Here is an 18,333-nt window from a genome sequence, read left to right on the forward strand (position 1 = left end):
CTGCCAGCTTCAACGCCATTCCTGAATGCCACACAGCTGGCAACTAAAGAAGTAGACCGACAAAATTAAACCCCTCAGATCTTCCAAAGCGCACCACAATCACATTTGCTGATTTTTGCCCCATTCATCCAGTAACATTTGTAACTGACTGGGAATTAGGACAAGACAGGTACATAGAACCTACTTACTACCATGAGATTTAGTCTCTAACATTCTGGCTCACTCTTATTTGCTTAAACCATTCTCAATGTCAATGCTAAGTTTAGAAAGGGGTTCTTTACCCGGCAGCTGTGAAGTTGTGTTTTTTAAATTTGACAACTGTATTTCAATGGCACTGTCTTCCTTTGTAACCCTATGATTTTATTTGATGTGTCTAAAAATGTTCATCTGAGAAGGGGTCCATAGGATTCACTGCACTGCCAAAGGGATCCAAGACGAAAAGAATGTTAAGATCTCCTGCTCCCGGAGTTATTAAAAGAGAAACATATGGCAAGGAAGGTAGAAGAACTCTTTGTATTAGGCAAGTACCTTCTACTCACATGATGATCCATGTGTTACATTTGTCTAAAAAAAGCATTTGGTCTAAATCTTACGCACATTTGGGCATTTTAGAGGGTGCATCCCATTTTATGAGTCAATCATATGGCGGTCAGATCCTATACAAATCACCTCAGTGGCAGCCTTTGATAAGACTGCTTGCTTTGGAAATTTAAAAAAAAAAATCCAACGTCCAAGAGCCCATGTAGCAACAGAAGCTATCTGAGGTTTGAAAACATAAAATGGCTAAGCAGAGCCAGTTTATACATGACCTGTCCAGAAAGGTGAGGGTACATGGCTATTTGCTCTGAGGTGCAAAAGAAAAGAGGCCTAGATTCCACAGTCTGGAGAGCTGGCTTTTATCGCTCCAGCTCTGTCACTTCTATCTTTGGGTAAATCAACGAACCTCTCTGAATTCCTTTATCTGTTAAATATGGAAAAAAATACTTGAACTAGCTAGCCTCACATAATACTATAAGGTGCGCTGCAACCAATAAAACATTATGTAAATTTATGCTTTCATTAATTAGCTTATAATTACATATATATATATACGCACATATAAATATATAAAATTATATAATTAGCTTATACTAGCTAGCACTTATATACTGGCAAAATGCTTTACATACATTATCTCTTATGATCCTCACAATAACCCTGTGAGATAGCTGGCTTTATTATTTCCATTCTACAAATGTGGAAATTGAGGCTGAAGGAGCTTAAGTGATTTGCTCAGGGTCATAAGTAAGTCTCTGATGCAGAATTTGAACTCAGGTCTTCTTCCTCCAAGTCCAACACTTTCTCCACCACTGTGCCACCTACCTGCCTCTCGATATTAGTATCACCATCTGATGAACCACAACTTTACTAGGCCTGTAGAGCAAACCACAATCAAAAGTCAAAAGCCCTTAACATGGATACTTTCCACTTCTTATCCTAGAAAAGAGTGGATGCCTCAAATAAGACTGTAACCATAGATTCCGATCTGGAAGAGACGTGGAGGTCACTTAATCCCAACTTTTCATTTTAGAGAAAAACCTGAGGACAAGAGAGGTGAAATGATTTGCCTGTGGTCACACGGCTGGTCAGTATGTAGGGATCTGAGCCCAGGACTTCCGGACCCCACGTACAGCATTCTAACCACTGGATCACACTGCTTCCTGGAATCACTAACACAATGCTTTGAATAAAGGAATCGTAAATAAAAATGCATATTCCTATGGTGCTTTAAGATTTATAAAATACAACCCTGTGAAGCAGGGGATACAAGTAACATCCCCATCATTCTATTCATGATGCAACAAGTTAAAAGGGATCAGTGAGGTCCTTATTTACAGTCACGTAGTTAGGACATGCTCTATCTGTTACAGGAAACCCAGTCTCTTGACTAAATTCAGCACTCTGTTTCAATTGAGTTGAAAATATCTGTTCCTTTCTATCTGATGTTTTACTAATCTGTCTAATTAGTATGACTAATGTATCCTCTATTCCTGGAGTGTTCTCTCTCCTTGTCTCCAGCTCTCGGCCTCCCTGCTTCCTTCAGGTTTCAGCACAAATCCTACCCTCGGTGAGAGTCCTTTCTCATTCTCAATACTAGTGACTTTCCTGAGACTGCCTCCAATTTTCACTGATATGAACATAAGTACTCTGGAAGATTATGACATGAACTCCTTGAAAGTGGAAACTGTTTTTGTCTCTATCTGTAGCCCTAGTGCTTCACACAGTATCTCCTAGTGCTAGTTGACTTGACTTAATGAAGAAAAAGAAATAATCTGAGGCCATCAAAAGCTCATGAAATTCTCTCATATATGAGAAATCTGAACCTTGTCTCCAAAGGACTAGATATTTCTTTTAGTAGGTTTAAGATAAAGAAACAATATACAAATAAAATTTAAAACAGATGATAGGGGGATCCATCCCCTACCCTCTCCCTTTAAAAACAAATAAACTTACTTTTGCTTCAATGCGCCCTCACCTGTGTTTGTATGGCTTATAATCCGTGCATGATATAAACCATGCAACATCATCCAAGCAACTGTTTCTTTGTCTTGACATCGAACTGCGGCCTCCATCACATCATTCCAGTGCGTCAAGGGAGATCGACCTTGAGAGACTAAATATACTTTGACAAAGGCAGCCTTCTTTATGTTGTTCTGAAAATGGCAAATCATTTAGCTACCATTAATTTAATCTATCTCTGTGTTTGCTGTGCCCCCAAGGGCTAGGCTAAAAGCACAGAGGCTGACTCCAAAGTTGGCCACCACTCCAAATGCTAGGACGGGTTTATTCCTGGCAGGAGGCTACACTGCTTGTTTCTGTATCCTATTAAAATTGTCCATTAGAGATGGTAGGTCTTGACGGCAGGCACTATCTTTCTTCATAGATATTATAAATGTGTTCAGAGGTTAATTAGTGAGAACATTTGATAAATACATCCCAGAAATAATGGGCCCTAGTGTTCCCTGTGCATGATAGGACAACAGGCTCTCAGAGGGGCACAATAACTCTTTTGGGCCATTTACTCCACTGTAGTGGTCATGTGCTAATAGTACTCTAGGGATCTAAATGGGTAACATGCCAACCATAGGCCTTTTACTGCCAGGAATTGCTCTAGACACCACACCTCCAACAAAATTACAAGGCTGTGAAAGACAAGGGCTGCATCTCTGATTTCTTTTGTGTCCTTGGAAAGCGCTCAATGCAGCTTCTATGTCCAACAACCGGGAAATGGCAGAATAAACCCTGGTTTATCAGAGTAATGGAATATTATTGCACCATAAGTAACAGACGTCCATGAAGAACTTTCAGAAACACAAAAAGACTTATACAAAGGGTCAGAGAAAAAAGAAGGGAGACTCAGAATGTATACACTGACTACAACTATCTGGAAAACAGCAATAAAGTCTGAGAACTGAAGGGGAGGATGAAGCCAACAAAATGCTGCTGTTGCTATTTTGTTAAAAGTTTATTTAGTATGTTTAGCAGACTATAAGGGCTGAGAGTTAATAGGCACATCTATAATTTTCTTTTAATCAGCTGAACTAATTTTGCTTATTAAGTTGATAATAAAATTATTTTTAGAAACAACAACAAAGTACCTAATGCTTTGAACATAAATGTCTCTAAAATGTTTGTGGCTTCTGAATAACCTGAGGACAGTCAGGCTAATGGATTTAGATTGTTATACTCAAACTGGGAAACTGAAGCCATTTTGAAATTAGTCCCTTAAAGGCTGGAAGCAAGATGGCTTCAGCCAAACAGAGCCAACACTGCACTGGTTAACCAATCTGAATCTTCAAACCAGCAAAAAAAATTTTAAAAAATTACTTCCAAAGTAAGATTCTGATATCATTACCTTAGTAATATGGACAATGCGATCTACCTCAGCATCTGTCATTTCTGAAAGGCATTTTGCTGCATTGATATACAGGTCCACATCAGTTCTCTGGCAAACAAGCACATAAAAATGCATTTAGGCATTAGGAGAACAAGTCTATTTCAAATCTTTTAAATAAGAGAAAAACCACAATCTTTTTTGTATTCCTTTGTACCTATGAACAGATCTGCTGAGATTTTCTACTTTAATCAAATATAAGAAAATTGATAATCCTGCTTTTTAACTGTATTTAATTTTACCACTACGCAGTTAAGAGAAAAAAATTAGTGGGCTCTGATATTTTTCATTCCTTTGTGTATTTCTGACATCTCAAAAAAAAAAAAAGGCTCCTGTCATCTGTGGGCAATTTTTGCCAATATAAAGAAATCAAGATATAGGTGTGTCTTCAGCCCACCAGTACTTTGATAGTACTCTTCCTTCCGAAATTTCTTAAAATAGGTAAACTTATGGCAATATTCTTGCCTGAATATTCTCTAGGCAGACTCTCATGTGAAATCTCTTATTTCATTTCTAGAGTCAGTTATTCTGCAAAGAGACCTTGAGTGAATTCTCTGGCTCAGCACTGGGTGATCTATGTCCAGTCTGCACAAAACCATGGGTTCTAAATTTTAAACCTCGACAACCCAGATCTTGAAAGAGAAAACACTCCCAGTAAAGAAAAGAATGTGACTATTTCTCATTAATTCCCCACCCACTTTCTTAAAACATTTGCCTCCTTGCCTTGCCAAAAAGGCTGTAAAAAAAAATTCCTAAATATAAATTATAAAGGAATGCAAATATTTTTGCTCCTTACCCGAATCTTGTTTGGCAAAAGATCAAAGGTTTTCTCAGTAGCCCAGCAGAGGAGACTCCAGAGGTATTGAGCTGGACTGGGCAGCTTCATAGCCTGGCTAAGTCCCTGTAAGGCACTGTGACATAACTCATGATTCTGGACAGCGGGAGTAGCTTCAAAAAGCTGCACCATAAACACTTGAGTGAAAACCTGAAGCTGGTCCTCAGAAACATGTTTCATCCACAGTGGCAGAGACACCAAAAGGTACTTCTTGGTTTTCAGCTGGAAGCAAAACAGGGCACTTGATGTAAACAGTAGAGAACAGAGTCAAAGGCCTATACTACACAGAACCCTACATTCTGTCAGCTAATAGATGCAATGAACAGTTACAGATGTTTATGGCTTGTCTTTTGTCTATCAACACAAATGTCTCCAAATCTTGTTAACATTTGGATTTAGTTTTTCCCATAGTTTCACAAATCAATGGAGTCACCGATATAGGTAATAATAGCTGTTGTTTCCTCTTAGCCAATATTGACACGTGTGTGTGTGTGTGTGTGTGTGTGTGTGTGTGTGTGTTTGTATTAAGTTTTGGCCATGAGTTACTCAGCTTTAAACAGATGCTCTTTTTGGCCAGCAGAATAAAAGTGTTATAGCCAGGCATGGTGAAATACACACGTAATCCTGCTATTGGGGGAGGCTGAGGCTGGTGGGTCATTTAAATTCAGAAATTCTGAGCTGCTGTGGGGCTAAAGTCTATGCAGTGTCCATACCAAAGGGGTGAGCATATAGGAGCAGAGTGCCACCAGGCTGCCTTAGGAGGGGCGAATCAGCCCAGGATAGGAAAAAAAAAAGGAACAAGTTAAAAGTGTCTGTGCTGATTAGCACTGGAAGTGAACACTGAATTTCCAGCCTAAGACAGTCTAGGAGACCTAGTCTCCAAAAGTAGGAAAAATAAACGAAAATGGAAAAAGAATTAAAATAGTGTTTCTCAAAGAACACAAAAGTAGATATTCTCTTTAGTTCAGAAAGGCCATACTTTCACGAAAGAAAATTCCCTGGAAGGATAAAGGCTACACAACTCAGGTCCATCGCTATCACCATCATCTGTTACCATCATCATCGTCATCGACATTTATACAGCACTTGGTACATGCCAGGCACCGCACTAAGTGTTTTACAATTATTATCTCATTCGATTCTCACAGCAACCCTGGGAAGTAAATGCCATTATTATCCACACTTTACAGATAAGGAGACGGAGGCAAAGAAGTCAAGTCACACAGCATACAAGTATCTGAAGCTGGATCTGAACTCAGATTTTCCTGACTCCAAGAACAGCACTCTATCCACCCCAACACATTCTTTCTACTACAGTTTGCTGCCTCTCTACACCAATACTACTACAAATGTTAGTGCCAGCTCTTTAAATTGAAACACACAGGTCTGGAAAAAAATGGATTATGACCTAGTGATACTTGGGTAATCTACTGTTTCTATTAAAGAACAATAAGGTATCTTGTCAGTTGAGGAACAGCCGTCCTTTCCAACAACTCTGAATAAACCACTGTCGACTCAACGAGGTTTTCTGGTGGTAGATTTTGTTGGAAATAAAAATCTGATAGCCCACAAGAAGAGACTCTTGATTAAAGCTAGGCAGAGCCCCTCAGACTGCGCTACATTTAATTTCTTGCCAAAGAGGACAAATGAAGTTGTCAGCTAACTCTTCTAGGGAGGGTCCGCCTAGGGTGTAACAGCCTTTTAGCTGATCTCCCTATTTCTGTTCCCTCCCTTGACCTCCAGCAAGGAGGCTGGGTATCCTGTATAGTGATACCAGATTCAGTTTTTCTAAATCACCACTGTTACCACTCTTCTACACAAAATCTCATAATAGCGCAAGTTAAAATCTGACATTTTGGCATTTGAGGCTAGATATGTCTGGAAAACAAAAAAGTTTTCGAAATTCCCATAATCATAAGATGTTTTTTGGTGTGTCTCCTGCTCCATTAAAAACTGTCAGAAAACCTTGAAGATATATTTCCAGAACGATTAATAAACTATTCAGGATAAAGGCTACTTGCCTTAGGATGCTTCTATCTAGTCAATATTCCCTTAAAACCATTTCTAAAAATTATGCATTAAGATTTGTATAACTTTATACAAAATGTCCAGATAGTAGACAATTCTAATTCCTGCATATAGAGGACAGGTGAAGTTCTTACACTTAGGAAGAGCAAAGTACATTTCTACTAACAAGAGAACACTCAGAGTTTCATAAGAGATGGAAGGAATGAATGCTTTCTCTATTTATAAGATTCTTTTTTTTTTTTAACTTTCGATCAAGAGGTCAGTCAGTCAATAAACATTTAAGCATCTGCTATTTACCAGGCACTGTGCTAAATGATAGGGATAAAAAGAAAGGCAAAAGACATTCCCCACTCTCAAGGGGCTCACAGTCAAACTTATAAACTATATACAAAGAAGAAATATACAGGGTAAATTGGAAATGATCAACAGAGAGAAGGCACTAGTATTAAGAAATTGATAGATACTCTCCTATCCTCCTAACTAAGCCTTAATAATATGGTATCAACAGCCATTAAATCCTGTCAAGATTAGAAACAGAAAGCTTAATAAATTGCCTTCTCAAAACACTCAGCGTGGGGAAGAACATGAGTAAAGGTCTTTAGGAGAAGTTGAAATATGGTTCCTCCTGGCCATGGGAACTTGAGACCCACAAAGTAACTGAAAGCAGAACTATTAATTAAAAGGTAAGAATCTGAATTCTCTGGAATCAAATTAAATTGTATTTTAGCAATCAAAAGAGCAAATAAGTGAAATAAAATATTAAATAAAAATAACAGGTACATAATTACATGCTACATATAAAATATATAACATCGTATAATAAATGATAAAATAATAAATAAAATCAAATTATATTTTAGCATGCGAATGAAATAACCTATGAATTCCAACTGCTCTGACATTGTTAAAAAAAAAGACGTGCTAAATCTTAATAGCAAAAGAAGCTGGAGAATGCCATTACTGTATATATATCCAATGTAGCTGAGTACTGGTATGAAAACTAGTCACTAAAACACTTTTTCCATTTCTGTCCCTAATTTAATTAAACAAACATTAACTCAACACCTAATGTTTGGAAGACACTGTGACAAGTATTGGGTCCCTCAAGGAGCTTACGTTCTCAGAAAAACCGTGAGCCCATTTAGAAACATTTCCAGTTATTCATAAAGTACTGAGCTCCCCATCACTAGAGGTCCTCAACCAGAAGCTAGATGTCCAGGTACTGTGCTAAGTAACAGGTATGTAAAGAAAGGCAAAAGACATATCTCAAGACATAATGGATATGGAGGAAGGGCTTTTAAGTGAAAGAGGAATTGGACTATTTAATGCAATGAAGCTGTTCATTGATGTTAGATAAATCCAGTTTTAATAGAGCTCAGCAAAAGGTAGAACTTAAGTAAAGTCATCTTAAGAGTACTTCAGGATGAAAATTGAAGGATGAAAAATAGAAAGATGGAAGAAATATGTAATGATTACTATAACAAACTGATTTTACCATCATGGACAATGGAACCATAATTTGGACCCTAACTTTATAGGCCTGAACGTACACACAGAGGATGAAGAAACATCATGAAAGAGAAGAATGATGGGAAGGGCAGCTGAACTTAACCAAGTATAAAGAGAAGAAATCTGTGCTAGAGGAGATTGTGAAAACAATAAAGAATCAACTAAAGGCTGTGAGGTATAGGAAATAAGGGAAAACACCAAAGGTGTGGGGGGAAAAAAATCTTAGATCTTATCCAAAAAAAAGACAACCAAGAAGACATCAATACCTGCTAGCTCTATACTCCTACTCTACCAGCTACACAAGACTTTTAGGACTATCCATATATAAAATGAAGGCACTGTTGAGGAGGATATTAGTATGAAAAAAAATAAAGTTTTAATCACATCTTAACATTTTTTAAACTTACCGAAAAAAGCAGAAAACATAAAGTGTCATTGGGGTTATTATTCACTGATTATGAAAAACCACTTGATTCAGTAGCAGTAATGCTACTTACTTTAGGGTTCTTTTCTAATAATGTGTCTGCCAAACGTCAAAGTTATTCAACATTCCTCAAAAGATATAATGACAGAAATTCCTTAAAAGATATAATTACAGAAAGGATTTAATGACAGAAATAACCCTGTTCAGTGATCTTCAGATGAGGAAGAAAACAGGAAGATATATGCTTATCTAAGATGTTTGCCAATGAATTTAAGAGATTCAGTGTAAAGTCCACATTGAAGAGGCTTTCTTTGTGGATAGTGAGGTCGTCTAGACTGTCCTGTTAACAAATGACTGTGCGCTGGTTACATCAAGCTCTGGGACACTACAAAACCTCCTATTAGTTAGAAGCACTCAGAAGAGTTGGGTCTTACTGTCCACACAAGAAGGTACATATTAGTAGGTAAAGAATGTAGCCCAGAATACAGCATGCATTTTGAGAGAAAGCCTAGTCTATCAGGATACCTAGAATTGGGACAGAGCACAGGACTGGAAGCGGAAAGTAGGCTGGACTGCTTTCAGGAAATTGCAAAGCTTCTTTAATGATCTCCCCACCCCCTAAGTTTCCCATGCATATTTGTTGCTGCTGTTTTCAAATTTTTTAAAGTTCTGAATTTAAACACCAAATAAAATGAACATTGATATACATACAAGGTACATCAAAAAAGAGTGTATACAAAACTAGAAATCTCAACTACAAACAGCTTGCTTTTCTTAATAGACTTATAATAAATTCAACATTAACTTGAAAAGCTTATCTGTTTCTTTCCAGCCTTTATACTGTTATCACCTGTGCATTTTAAAAGAATCTTCAGTTACTCTTGGAAACCTCCCCCTAAATTGAGGGGAGAAAAATAAAGAAACACAAGACCTTCTAACACATATGCATAATGTCAAGCAAAACAAATTTCCACGCGGGTTGTGTCTGAAAATGTAGGTCTTATTTTACTCCATGAGTCCATTACTTCTCTGAAAGGAGATGAGCAGCATGCTTCACCAGTGGTTTTTTGGAACTGTCACTGGTTGTTGCATCGATCAGAGTTTTTAAGTTTTATTACAACATTGTATAAATTGTTCTGTTGGTTCTTCTCCCTTCACTCTGCATCAGTTCACAGAAGTCTTCCCAGGTTTCTTGGAAACTATTTTGTCATTGGCTTACAAAGACACATGTTTTTAGTACAAACAATTTACCAGTGTTGTATGGTAACAAGAAATAGAATACACTAGTCTCTGAAGAATTTAGGATAAATATCACACTGAGCAATGGAAAGGTAATGGTAGGTGTTGTCAGGCTGCAACATAAGACCAATAAAGGAACTTCGAAACAGAACAGGAGTAAAAGATGTCACCAAGGAAATGTATGATAGGAAGAAAAGATGGGCTGTTCACATGGCAAGGGAAGACAAGTGAGCAGGCAGAATGGTTCACTAATGCTCTCACAACCTCAAGAGAAAGCGAAGGAGGTCTCTAGCATATTTGGTGGAACCTGTAAATTTATAAGAGGACATTTCTTCTCTGGAAATAAAATTCTCTTATTTGCTGTGGAAAGATAGAATTATGGCCCCAGGCCACACCTCATGTTGCATTTAGTCATCCACTGGAAAACCAGGGCTTCCCTGAGCATCTTCCTATTTGTTTTCTTACTGCTTCCTTCTACCCACCTACAGATCAACTCTCCAGAGACAATGCCCCTCCTCTCCACCCCTGCTAGTTTGGAACTATGCTGTATAGCTAATCTATCCTAATTGATGGATGAGTAGGTAGATGAGTCAATCTACTTTGGGCAAGGAGGGAGCCCAATCATCCTCAAAGTCCCATTCAGCCATCTACAAGGAAACTGAAGCCTACTTGGCTATTTTGCCATCTCCTCTGATGCGCAAGGCATATAACATCCCAGTCTTTGGTCCCAACATACTTTCTACCTCTTACTCTTGGCTAATCAAATCAATACAGCCATTATTACTAGAAAGTATGTGCCAGTCAAGTGCCCAATGGCTTCACTCACAATCTCCGTGCATCTCCAGATCAATGCTCCCTTTCCTGGGCACCGTTCCCTTATAGGTGTGGAATCAGCCATTACTGTAAAATGGAAGCTCCTGAGGGCAAGGCTGCACCATTTTGTATTTGTATTCACAGCCTCTAGCACAGGGGTCAGGGCCATTTTTATTCATTCATTCATTCATTAAATTGTTTTTAATAGTATCTTACCAGTGTTTTACAGAAATAGGAAATAAAGAGAATAAATTAGTTGTAAAATATGTGTAATTTTAAGTTTTTTATAAATAAGGATGCAGGGAAGCGTTTCTTTTGCTGACTAACAAATACCCTTGAGAATTCATAATGGATTCTGGACATAGATATGACTGCAATATACGCCCCATAGCAATAAGGCACATGGAAAGAACAGGTACTATTTGTGGAGTCAGAAGATCTATTGTGTCATTCTCAGCAACACACACACACACACACACACACACACACACGATCACCTGAGTGACCATCAGTCTCTTCAGCTGTAAAATTAGGATAATAATGTTTGGCATGCTGGAGATCAAGAATCAATCAATCATTTTCCATCTGCTACCTACGATCTGGGAATAGAGGACCCTCTTTTTTTTTTTTAAGATATGCCTGCCAAATGCCAACTTTGGAAATTCTTTAGAAAAGGAACTAGGTTCTTTAAAATAGCACCCAAATTCTTATTTACTACATACACTCAGACTGTGGATTAGTGGTGGTACTACCCACATCCCCAACAGCATAGCTGCATTTTGAGATGATTGTGCCTGGGTCACCATAATTTCAATGGATAACTGCTGAACTTCTTCACCTAAAAAGAGAAGAAAAACTCTTAATATAGTATTTTCTCCAGTGATTTAAGACATTTCAAGTTAAATATATTAGACATAATTTTAATTCCTATAGATACAAGGAATATCATTTAAAATTAATATTCCAAGAGGCCTTTTGGATGGGAGAAGAAGCCATTTTAAGCATATTCTCAAGTCAACATACAACTGACAGGGTCTCCCTGCCAACTAGAAGGATTCTATGAGATCAAAAGGCTCAAACCCAAATTTTCTTAGACGCCTGATGAAGAAATGTTGGCCTTAAACCATGAGGAGTTTGACACCTTGATCCTACACCAAAGGGCTCCTTAGCGGGAAGGTTCAGTTGTGCCTGGAATCACTTAAATATGGCCTCCAGATTAACACATCAGCACAGCTGTTTCCTCATTTCCATTTCTCTGAATTTTGTTTCAAACTAAAGCTGTAACAGCTCTCATTCAGGATTTGAGAACTTAAATTGAATAATCTAATAACAGACATACTCCAACACTGTCTCCAAAAGATTATTATGCAATTTAGAGGTCATCAACCTAGGGTATGTGAAATTTTTTCTTAATTGATAACTGTATTTCAAAATAATTTGTTCTTTCTAATCCTATGTATTTTATTTTATGGATTTCTCAATGGATTCTCAACAAAAATGTTGAGAAGGGGGCCATAGACTTCACTAGAATGCCAAAGAGGTCCATTCATGACACAAAAAAGGTTTAAGAACAGTAGGTCTAGATTTCTGCCCTTCAGAACTCCAAACTCCTACCAGAATCAGATTAAAATGTAATTATGAAATGTTTAATAAAATAAATAAAAATATGACATAAACAACGTAAATTTGATTTTCTAAGTCAACATGTAGCCTGCAGGGACCCATTTCTATTTAAGTTTGACACTACTAGTCTAGAAGAATATCTAGAGATGGTCCAGAGGATTGAGACACTATAAGGTTTCTAGTAGTGAATTTGCTTCCCTCACAAAGTTTCTGTAGGAAAACGAAAACAAAGTAATGATCATAAATCCATATTGTTCAGGTATAGAACATCTCCACAGATAATTTACATTTATTTTTGTTTACTTGGAGGCACAGACCTGGTAAGTCCCTTGGGTGCCATCCTTGGGCAAAATTTCTCTGTGCCCTCCAACATTCTGCCTCACATTCTCAAATTTTCTATCAAAACTGGCTCTGAAGACACAAAAAAATGGTTAAAAGTCCTTGGTTTGGATAGAATAGACTAGGCTTGGGTTTTCATGCCTCCTCTCAATCAGCATGTCTTGGTTCCATCAGGGCAGCAGTTCTCAAACTTCACACTCTTAAAAATTACTGAGGATCCCCCATCCCAAAGAGCTTGTGTTTATGTGGGTTCTATCTATCAATATTTACCATATTAGAAATTAAAATGTCTTAGTGTTATTATAATGTCACAGACATCCAAAAGGGTCTTGGGGACTCCTAGGGGTCTTTGGACTACACTTTGAGAATCAGTGCATTGGAGTACTTCCCTAGATCAGTGAAATTCCTTAAACAATAACATCACATTACCACTATTCAAGAATGGAAAGGAACAAGCTCAACGGCGCTAAAAGAACCACCGATGACCCCCAATGTGGCCTAGCACACATTTCACTAGTCGGTTCATGCTGCATGGAATGTAGACAATGGTACTCTGAACATATATTTACCAAAGTTCAGTCTCATAAGAGGGGAGAGAAGGGAAGCCCAATTCACAGGAGGGTACTGGTGATTTTCTCCAACAGTTGCTATGGGTTTCATTACTACTTTCACAAAGGAAGGAGGAACAGACTCAGGACCTATAACAGAGAAGAAACAAATGAATCACCGCCACAAAAGCACTTCCTCAAAGAAAACGATGATGACCAAAGAGACCTATGAGAAAATGGAAGTAGAAGAGAATACCTCTTCTATGAGTTTCTTCATTGTGTTGAGCAATACTTGCCTCCACTCCAAACCCTAGTTTGGAAAAGAGAAGTAGTGTCCAAAGAAAAGAAGGCAGCTGCAGCAGTACCAAACAAACATTATCTTCATAGCCTGTGGACCAGTCTGGGAGAAAAAGGGCCAACTTGGTGGCCACTGAGAGTAGTCACAGAGTACCAGCTAAAATACATATTCCTGATATTCCTCTGATACATGCTCTTCTAAACAGAGATTCATTTACAGTAACGAGTTCTTTGGGGGGAATTCCAATTTACCCACCATCAAGGTTAAGCATACCATTCATTTACAAGTTAATATCTTAGTGTCAGCTGTTCTAATCAGATAAATAACCCACTGATGAGAACTTAGAGTGAAGTATTGATTTGGTGGGAAAGGGAAGAAAGAAGATAAAGAGGAGATATATCCATACAAGTCAGATACCTACACGGATGGGTGACTTCTCTCCATTGGTCTGCCTAGCTCCTCTTCCCTCTTTCATATGGATACTGAGACAAACCCCATCTTATGGGGCATGGCATAATAATAATAAGAGTGGGCATTTATATAGCATTTTACATATGTTAGTTCATCTCGCCATCACAAAAACCCTGTGAGGCAGGTGCTATTATGGTCCCCACTTTACAGAGGAAGAAACTGAGGCTGACAAAAGTTAAGTGACTAGCCCATGATCACACAGCTAGTAAGTGTCTGAGGTAAGATTTTAACTCAGGTCTTCCTAACACCAAGATTAGTGCTATATGTACTGTGCCATCTAGCTACCCAACTCTCCAAATGTTTAGGTTTTGTTTATTCAACTAACTAAGGGCGCAATAGGTCAGTACATTCTAAACTGTACATTTCTGTACCAGAGCACACATCACTGCATGCTTTTCTCTGAAAATTTCTTGTATTTGGCTCCTATAGCAACTTTACTTAAGGTAGAACTGGCCAGAAGTGGTACTTCTTGTTTCTCCTCCTTCCTCATCAACATATATCTAACTTCACTCCTATAAAGAAAAGGCCTTGGTGAGTAAGTTATTTTTGCTTGTAAAATTTCAAGGCAAAAGCGTACCTGCCAATCAAAACATGCATTTGAAATGAATGAAATTTGTTACCCTTCCATTTTGAGGGGGAACTCCGGAGATTTTAGGAATCTTATTACGGAACTAATCATTATTACTGCAAGGGGATGGCATCTGGACCCAAAATATTAAACTGATATAACTTGGCATTGATTACAACATGTATGGTAACCTAAGTCACACTTCATACACCTTACTGGGATTAATAGCAATGAAATTTTGATTGAGAAGGAGGAAGAAAAGAGGTAAGAAAAGAGGACATGTTAGGAGTGTGAAGAGATGAATACCAGCAGGAACCAGAATCCTACTTAACACTACTTAAAATACTTGAGCTTGAACAGAATAATAAAATAGTAAGAAAGCATCTTAGACATTATCTAGTACAGGCCTGTCATTTCTCAAATGAAGAAAATTAGGCCTGGGGAGATGAAATTACTTATCTCTGGTTATACCGAGTTAACTGCAGGCAGCTCGCTGGTGAAGTGGACAGAGCGCCAGGCCTAGAGCCAAGAATACCTGAGGAGTTCAAATTAGGCTTCACATATTCCCTGGTTGGATGACCCTGGGCAAGTGACTTAACAGCCACCTGCCTCAGCTTTCAGCTGTAAAATGGGGATAGCAGCAGCCACCATCGCCCAGGTTTGTCGCTTAGCACAGTACCTCGTACACAGTAGGAATGTAATCAAGGCTTGTTCCCTTCTACCTTCTCTCTCACTCCTCCCAGGATTAAAGCATAAGCCTCCCAGTCCAGAGCTCTTTCTACTACACTATATTTGCTCTATCACCTCTGTGACATTGCTTTTTCAAGTAGAGGAATATTTTGGATAACTCTACTTCATTCAAATGCGGATCTATGACCCAATCGGACACGGAATACCTTTTAAGAAACAATTACAGGTATAAAAAGGTGATACTGGGAAGTAACACATGGGCCATTTTTCTCCATGTTTGTACATGCTTTTCCTTTCATGCCCTTTCAAATATGGGGCTAGGAAAAGAGGTGAGTTAGTCATGTAGCAAGTAGATACTCAGGGACAGACAGCCTGAGTACCCTATGGGTACAAATGAAATGATCTAAAAATTCTAAGGTGGTTCTCAATAAAACTGTCAGACAGAGGCAGTGTGGCCAAGTGATGTCCTTGAGGAAATATGATGATACCTCATCTAAGTGATAAAAAAATGTAAAATGTAGAAAGAATAGCCTTTTAATATTGAGACAGGAAAAGAAAAGGTCACATTGGATAAGAGAAAACATGTAAACATTCAGAATCTTGAATGAAGGTCCTTAGAAACAGTAGTTTTGTTGTGCTTGGGATTGTTTAAATGTGGTTCTATCTAAAAGCAATAGGCCACCCCACCACCTCAGGTACTATGAATGGCTTTCAAGTCTTGATGGGGTCATCTAGATAAAAACCCTGAGTCTCTCACAAGAGGTTCCCCTCTTCAAAAATAAAGACTAATTGACCAAAACTTGGCTGTCCAAAGAACAGAATGTTTGTTAACCCATCTGCTGCTGGCATAGGGCAAATAATTCACCATATGCTTTTCATTCTTTAAATTACTAACATTAAAAGTGGATAGTCTTCTAGTAGATAGGCTCAGGAAGTCATCTGATAGTTTCTTCTGTTCTACTCATGCCAAGAATGATTGTTTTTATCCTCCAAAAGAGTTTGTTCTTCGAGACAGCTCACCAAAGTTGTCATCCTCCCTACTACAGCCCCGCTAGGCTGCAGTGAGTGACATCCAGACATTTTAATTCAAAGGCTGCTACAGAAGGGAGTTATTAAAATTCAAATGAGCTGAGCATATTGAAGAAGAAAACACTGGTTTGCATGCACACCTCTGTATTTGGCCATCCCATTTAGTCCCACAGAACAGGGTTTTGTTTTGTTTGTTTTAAATGGGCTTCTGAGGCTGAGGTCAGCCTCCCACGGCCCCCACGCCTCTAGGGTCATCATCAGTAATTTGGAAGGCTGAATGGATTTTCTACTGAATCTAGTCAGCAACTTCGACAAGGAGGCAGCTCTCTCCCACAACCCATAAGTGTGAAATGTCTGATTTTTTTTTTATAAAAGGGTATTTATTGTACCTGTTTACAAATGGGTTGCAAGCCGACGGTACAGGACAGCCATCGGTTCAGCTGTACCTGAGTTATAAGGCATAAAGGAGAGCAAAGTTGCTGGTTTGTGCCTTGGCTGCTCACAAAGGCTTATGGATTTCCTAAGAATTCACAAATGGATCCAGAAAGCAAATCCTCTCCTGCAAAGCTAACATAAATTTGGGCAGTCCAAATGAGCGAATTTTTGCTCAGGATAACAGTTTATCCTTCTTTTGCTCTTACAAATTTTTTGCCTCCTTCTGCAAATAAATTCCTCACATCATCATCATACTTAAATCAGAAGCAAATGCATATTTGCTTTATTTAAAAAGATAGATGTGAAAACATCCCATGCTCCTAGCTTTGTTTTTATCACAAAATCTATAAGCTACTTTGGCTAGGTTTCAGATTCTTAATAATTACACTAGCTCTTTTATAATGTTTTCTTCAGGGCATTAAGCACTGCTGCCATTAGTGATGAAAACTTATTTTGAATGTACGAGACATTAAAGCAAACAGCAACATATCATGGTGTAAAAGGACAAAAGTATGTTTTCTAGATCTCCAGATATTTGAAGTGTTTTTTTCTTAAGCATATCAAAGTAGTTCACAATTTGGGAACTCACTTGTATCATTAGACAGACTATGGGCTTTGAGGGATTCCTATGCTGGCTGTGAAGACTAGAAGACTTGACCTCTAAGGGTCCCTACTCGACTCTAAGATGGTATGACCTCTGGAAGCCACATCCTTGGCTGGACAGCTTTCTTCAAACTTCGTCTAATATGAAAATGACATTATTTTCCTGGAAGCCTGAGACTTTCTCAACTCCTTTTAAAAAAAAAATACAGAGCTGTTTTTACCTAGAGCAATCCAGTTAAGTCCAGATAACAATCCTCCCCAATGAAACTCATCCTTCAGTCAGGTGGGTATTCAATTCAACTTATTCCAAAAGCCCTCAATGGAATATTATTATATTTTTTAAAAAGCATTTATTAAGTGTCTACATGGCATCATTTCAGCCGCTGTATAAAGTAACAGAACCAATTTCTGACATCAGTCAGGTTATGATGGAATAGACAAGAATCGAAGGACAGAAGAAAGTACAGAGGATAGAAATGTGAATTTAATAAATTATTTACATATGGATAAGTATTAAAACACATGGTTTCAATGTAATAAAAATTGACAACTGACACTAAATACATGTTGACTGACAGATTATGTGTGGGGGATGCAACAGAGACTTTGCTTATAAAGGGAGGCCCAGCAAAACAAAATGTACCTGACATGTAATCTCCCATTAAATGGCACCCAAGATTAAGCTGGCAAGAAAAATATCTGTTGAGAATTTTCAGTGAAAGATTAATATCTACAACAGGTCCACCAAGCCCCAGACACTATTTTGCTCAAGAGGAAATACTAAACTATTCTTTTTTTGTGTGTAAGCTTTTGTATAGAAAGATTCTTGGTAGGCTTTGCTGCAGAGCAGTCTACGGTTTAAGGCAAGGGAAGACATTTCTCTGTGTCCCTCCCATCCCCCACTCATCGTAACCCACCCCCTCCCACCCCGAAACTCTATGCTGTTT

At 38.3% G+C, this 18,333-nt stretch overlaps 1 protein-coding gene across 1 annotated transcript in view; it reads right to left on the reverse strand.

The window, feature by feature from the left end:
- FOCAD (focadhesin) overlaps positions 1 to 18,333 on the reverse strand; it is a 360,082-nt gene that overhangs the window by 17,712 nt on the left and 324,037 nt on the right. The window contains exons 36-40 of the mRNA XM_036738081.1: positions 13,314 to 13,442; positions 11,505 to 11,620; positions 4,731 to 4,991; positions 3,896 to 3,985; positions 2,516 to 2,693 (exon numbers count right to left, since the gene is read on the reverse strand). Coding sequence (XP_036593976.1) covers positions 2,516 to 2,693; positions 3,896 to 3,985; positions 4,731 to 4,991; positions 11,505 to 11,620; positions 13,314 to 13,442 — 774 coding nt within the window. The remainder of the gene's footprint in view (positions 1 to 2,515; positions 2,694 to 3,895; positions 3,986 to 4,730; positions 4,992 to 11,504; positions 11,621 to 13,313; positions 13,443 to 18,333) is intronic.

This window comes from Trichosurus vulpecula, chromosome 1 (genome assembly GCF_011100635.1).
Source record: "Trichosurus vulpecula isolate mTriVul1 chromosome 1, mTriVul1.pri, whole genome shotgun sequence".
Lineage (NCBI taxonomy): Eukaryota > Metazoa > Chordata > Mammalia > Diprotodontia > Phalangeridae > Trichosurus > Trichosurus vulpecula.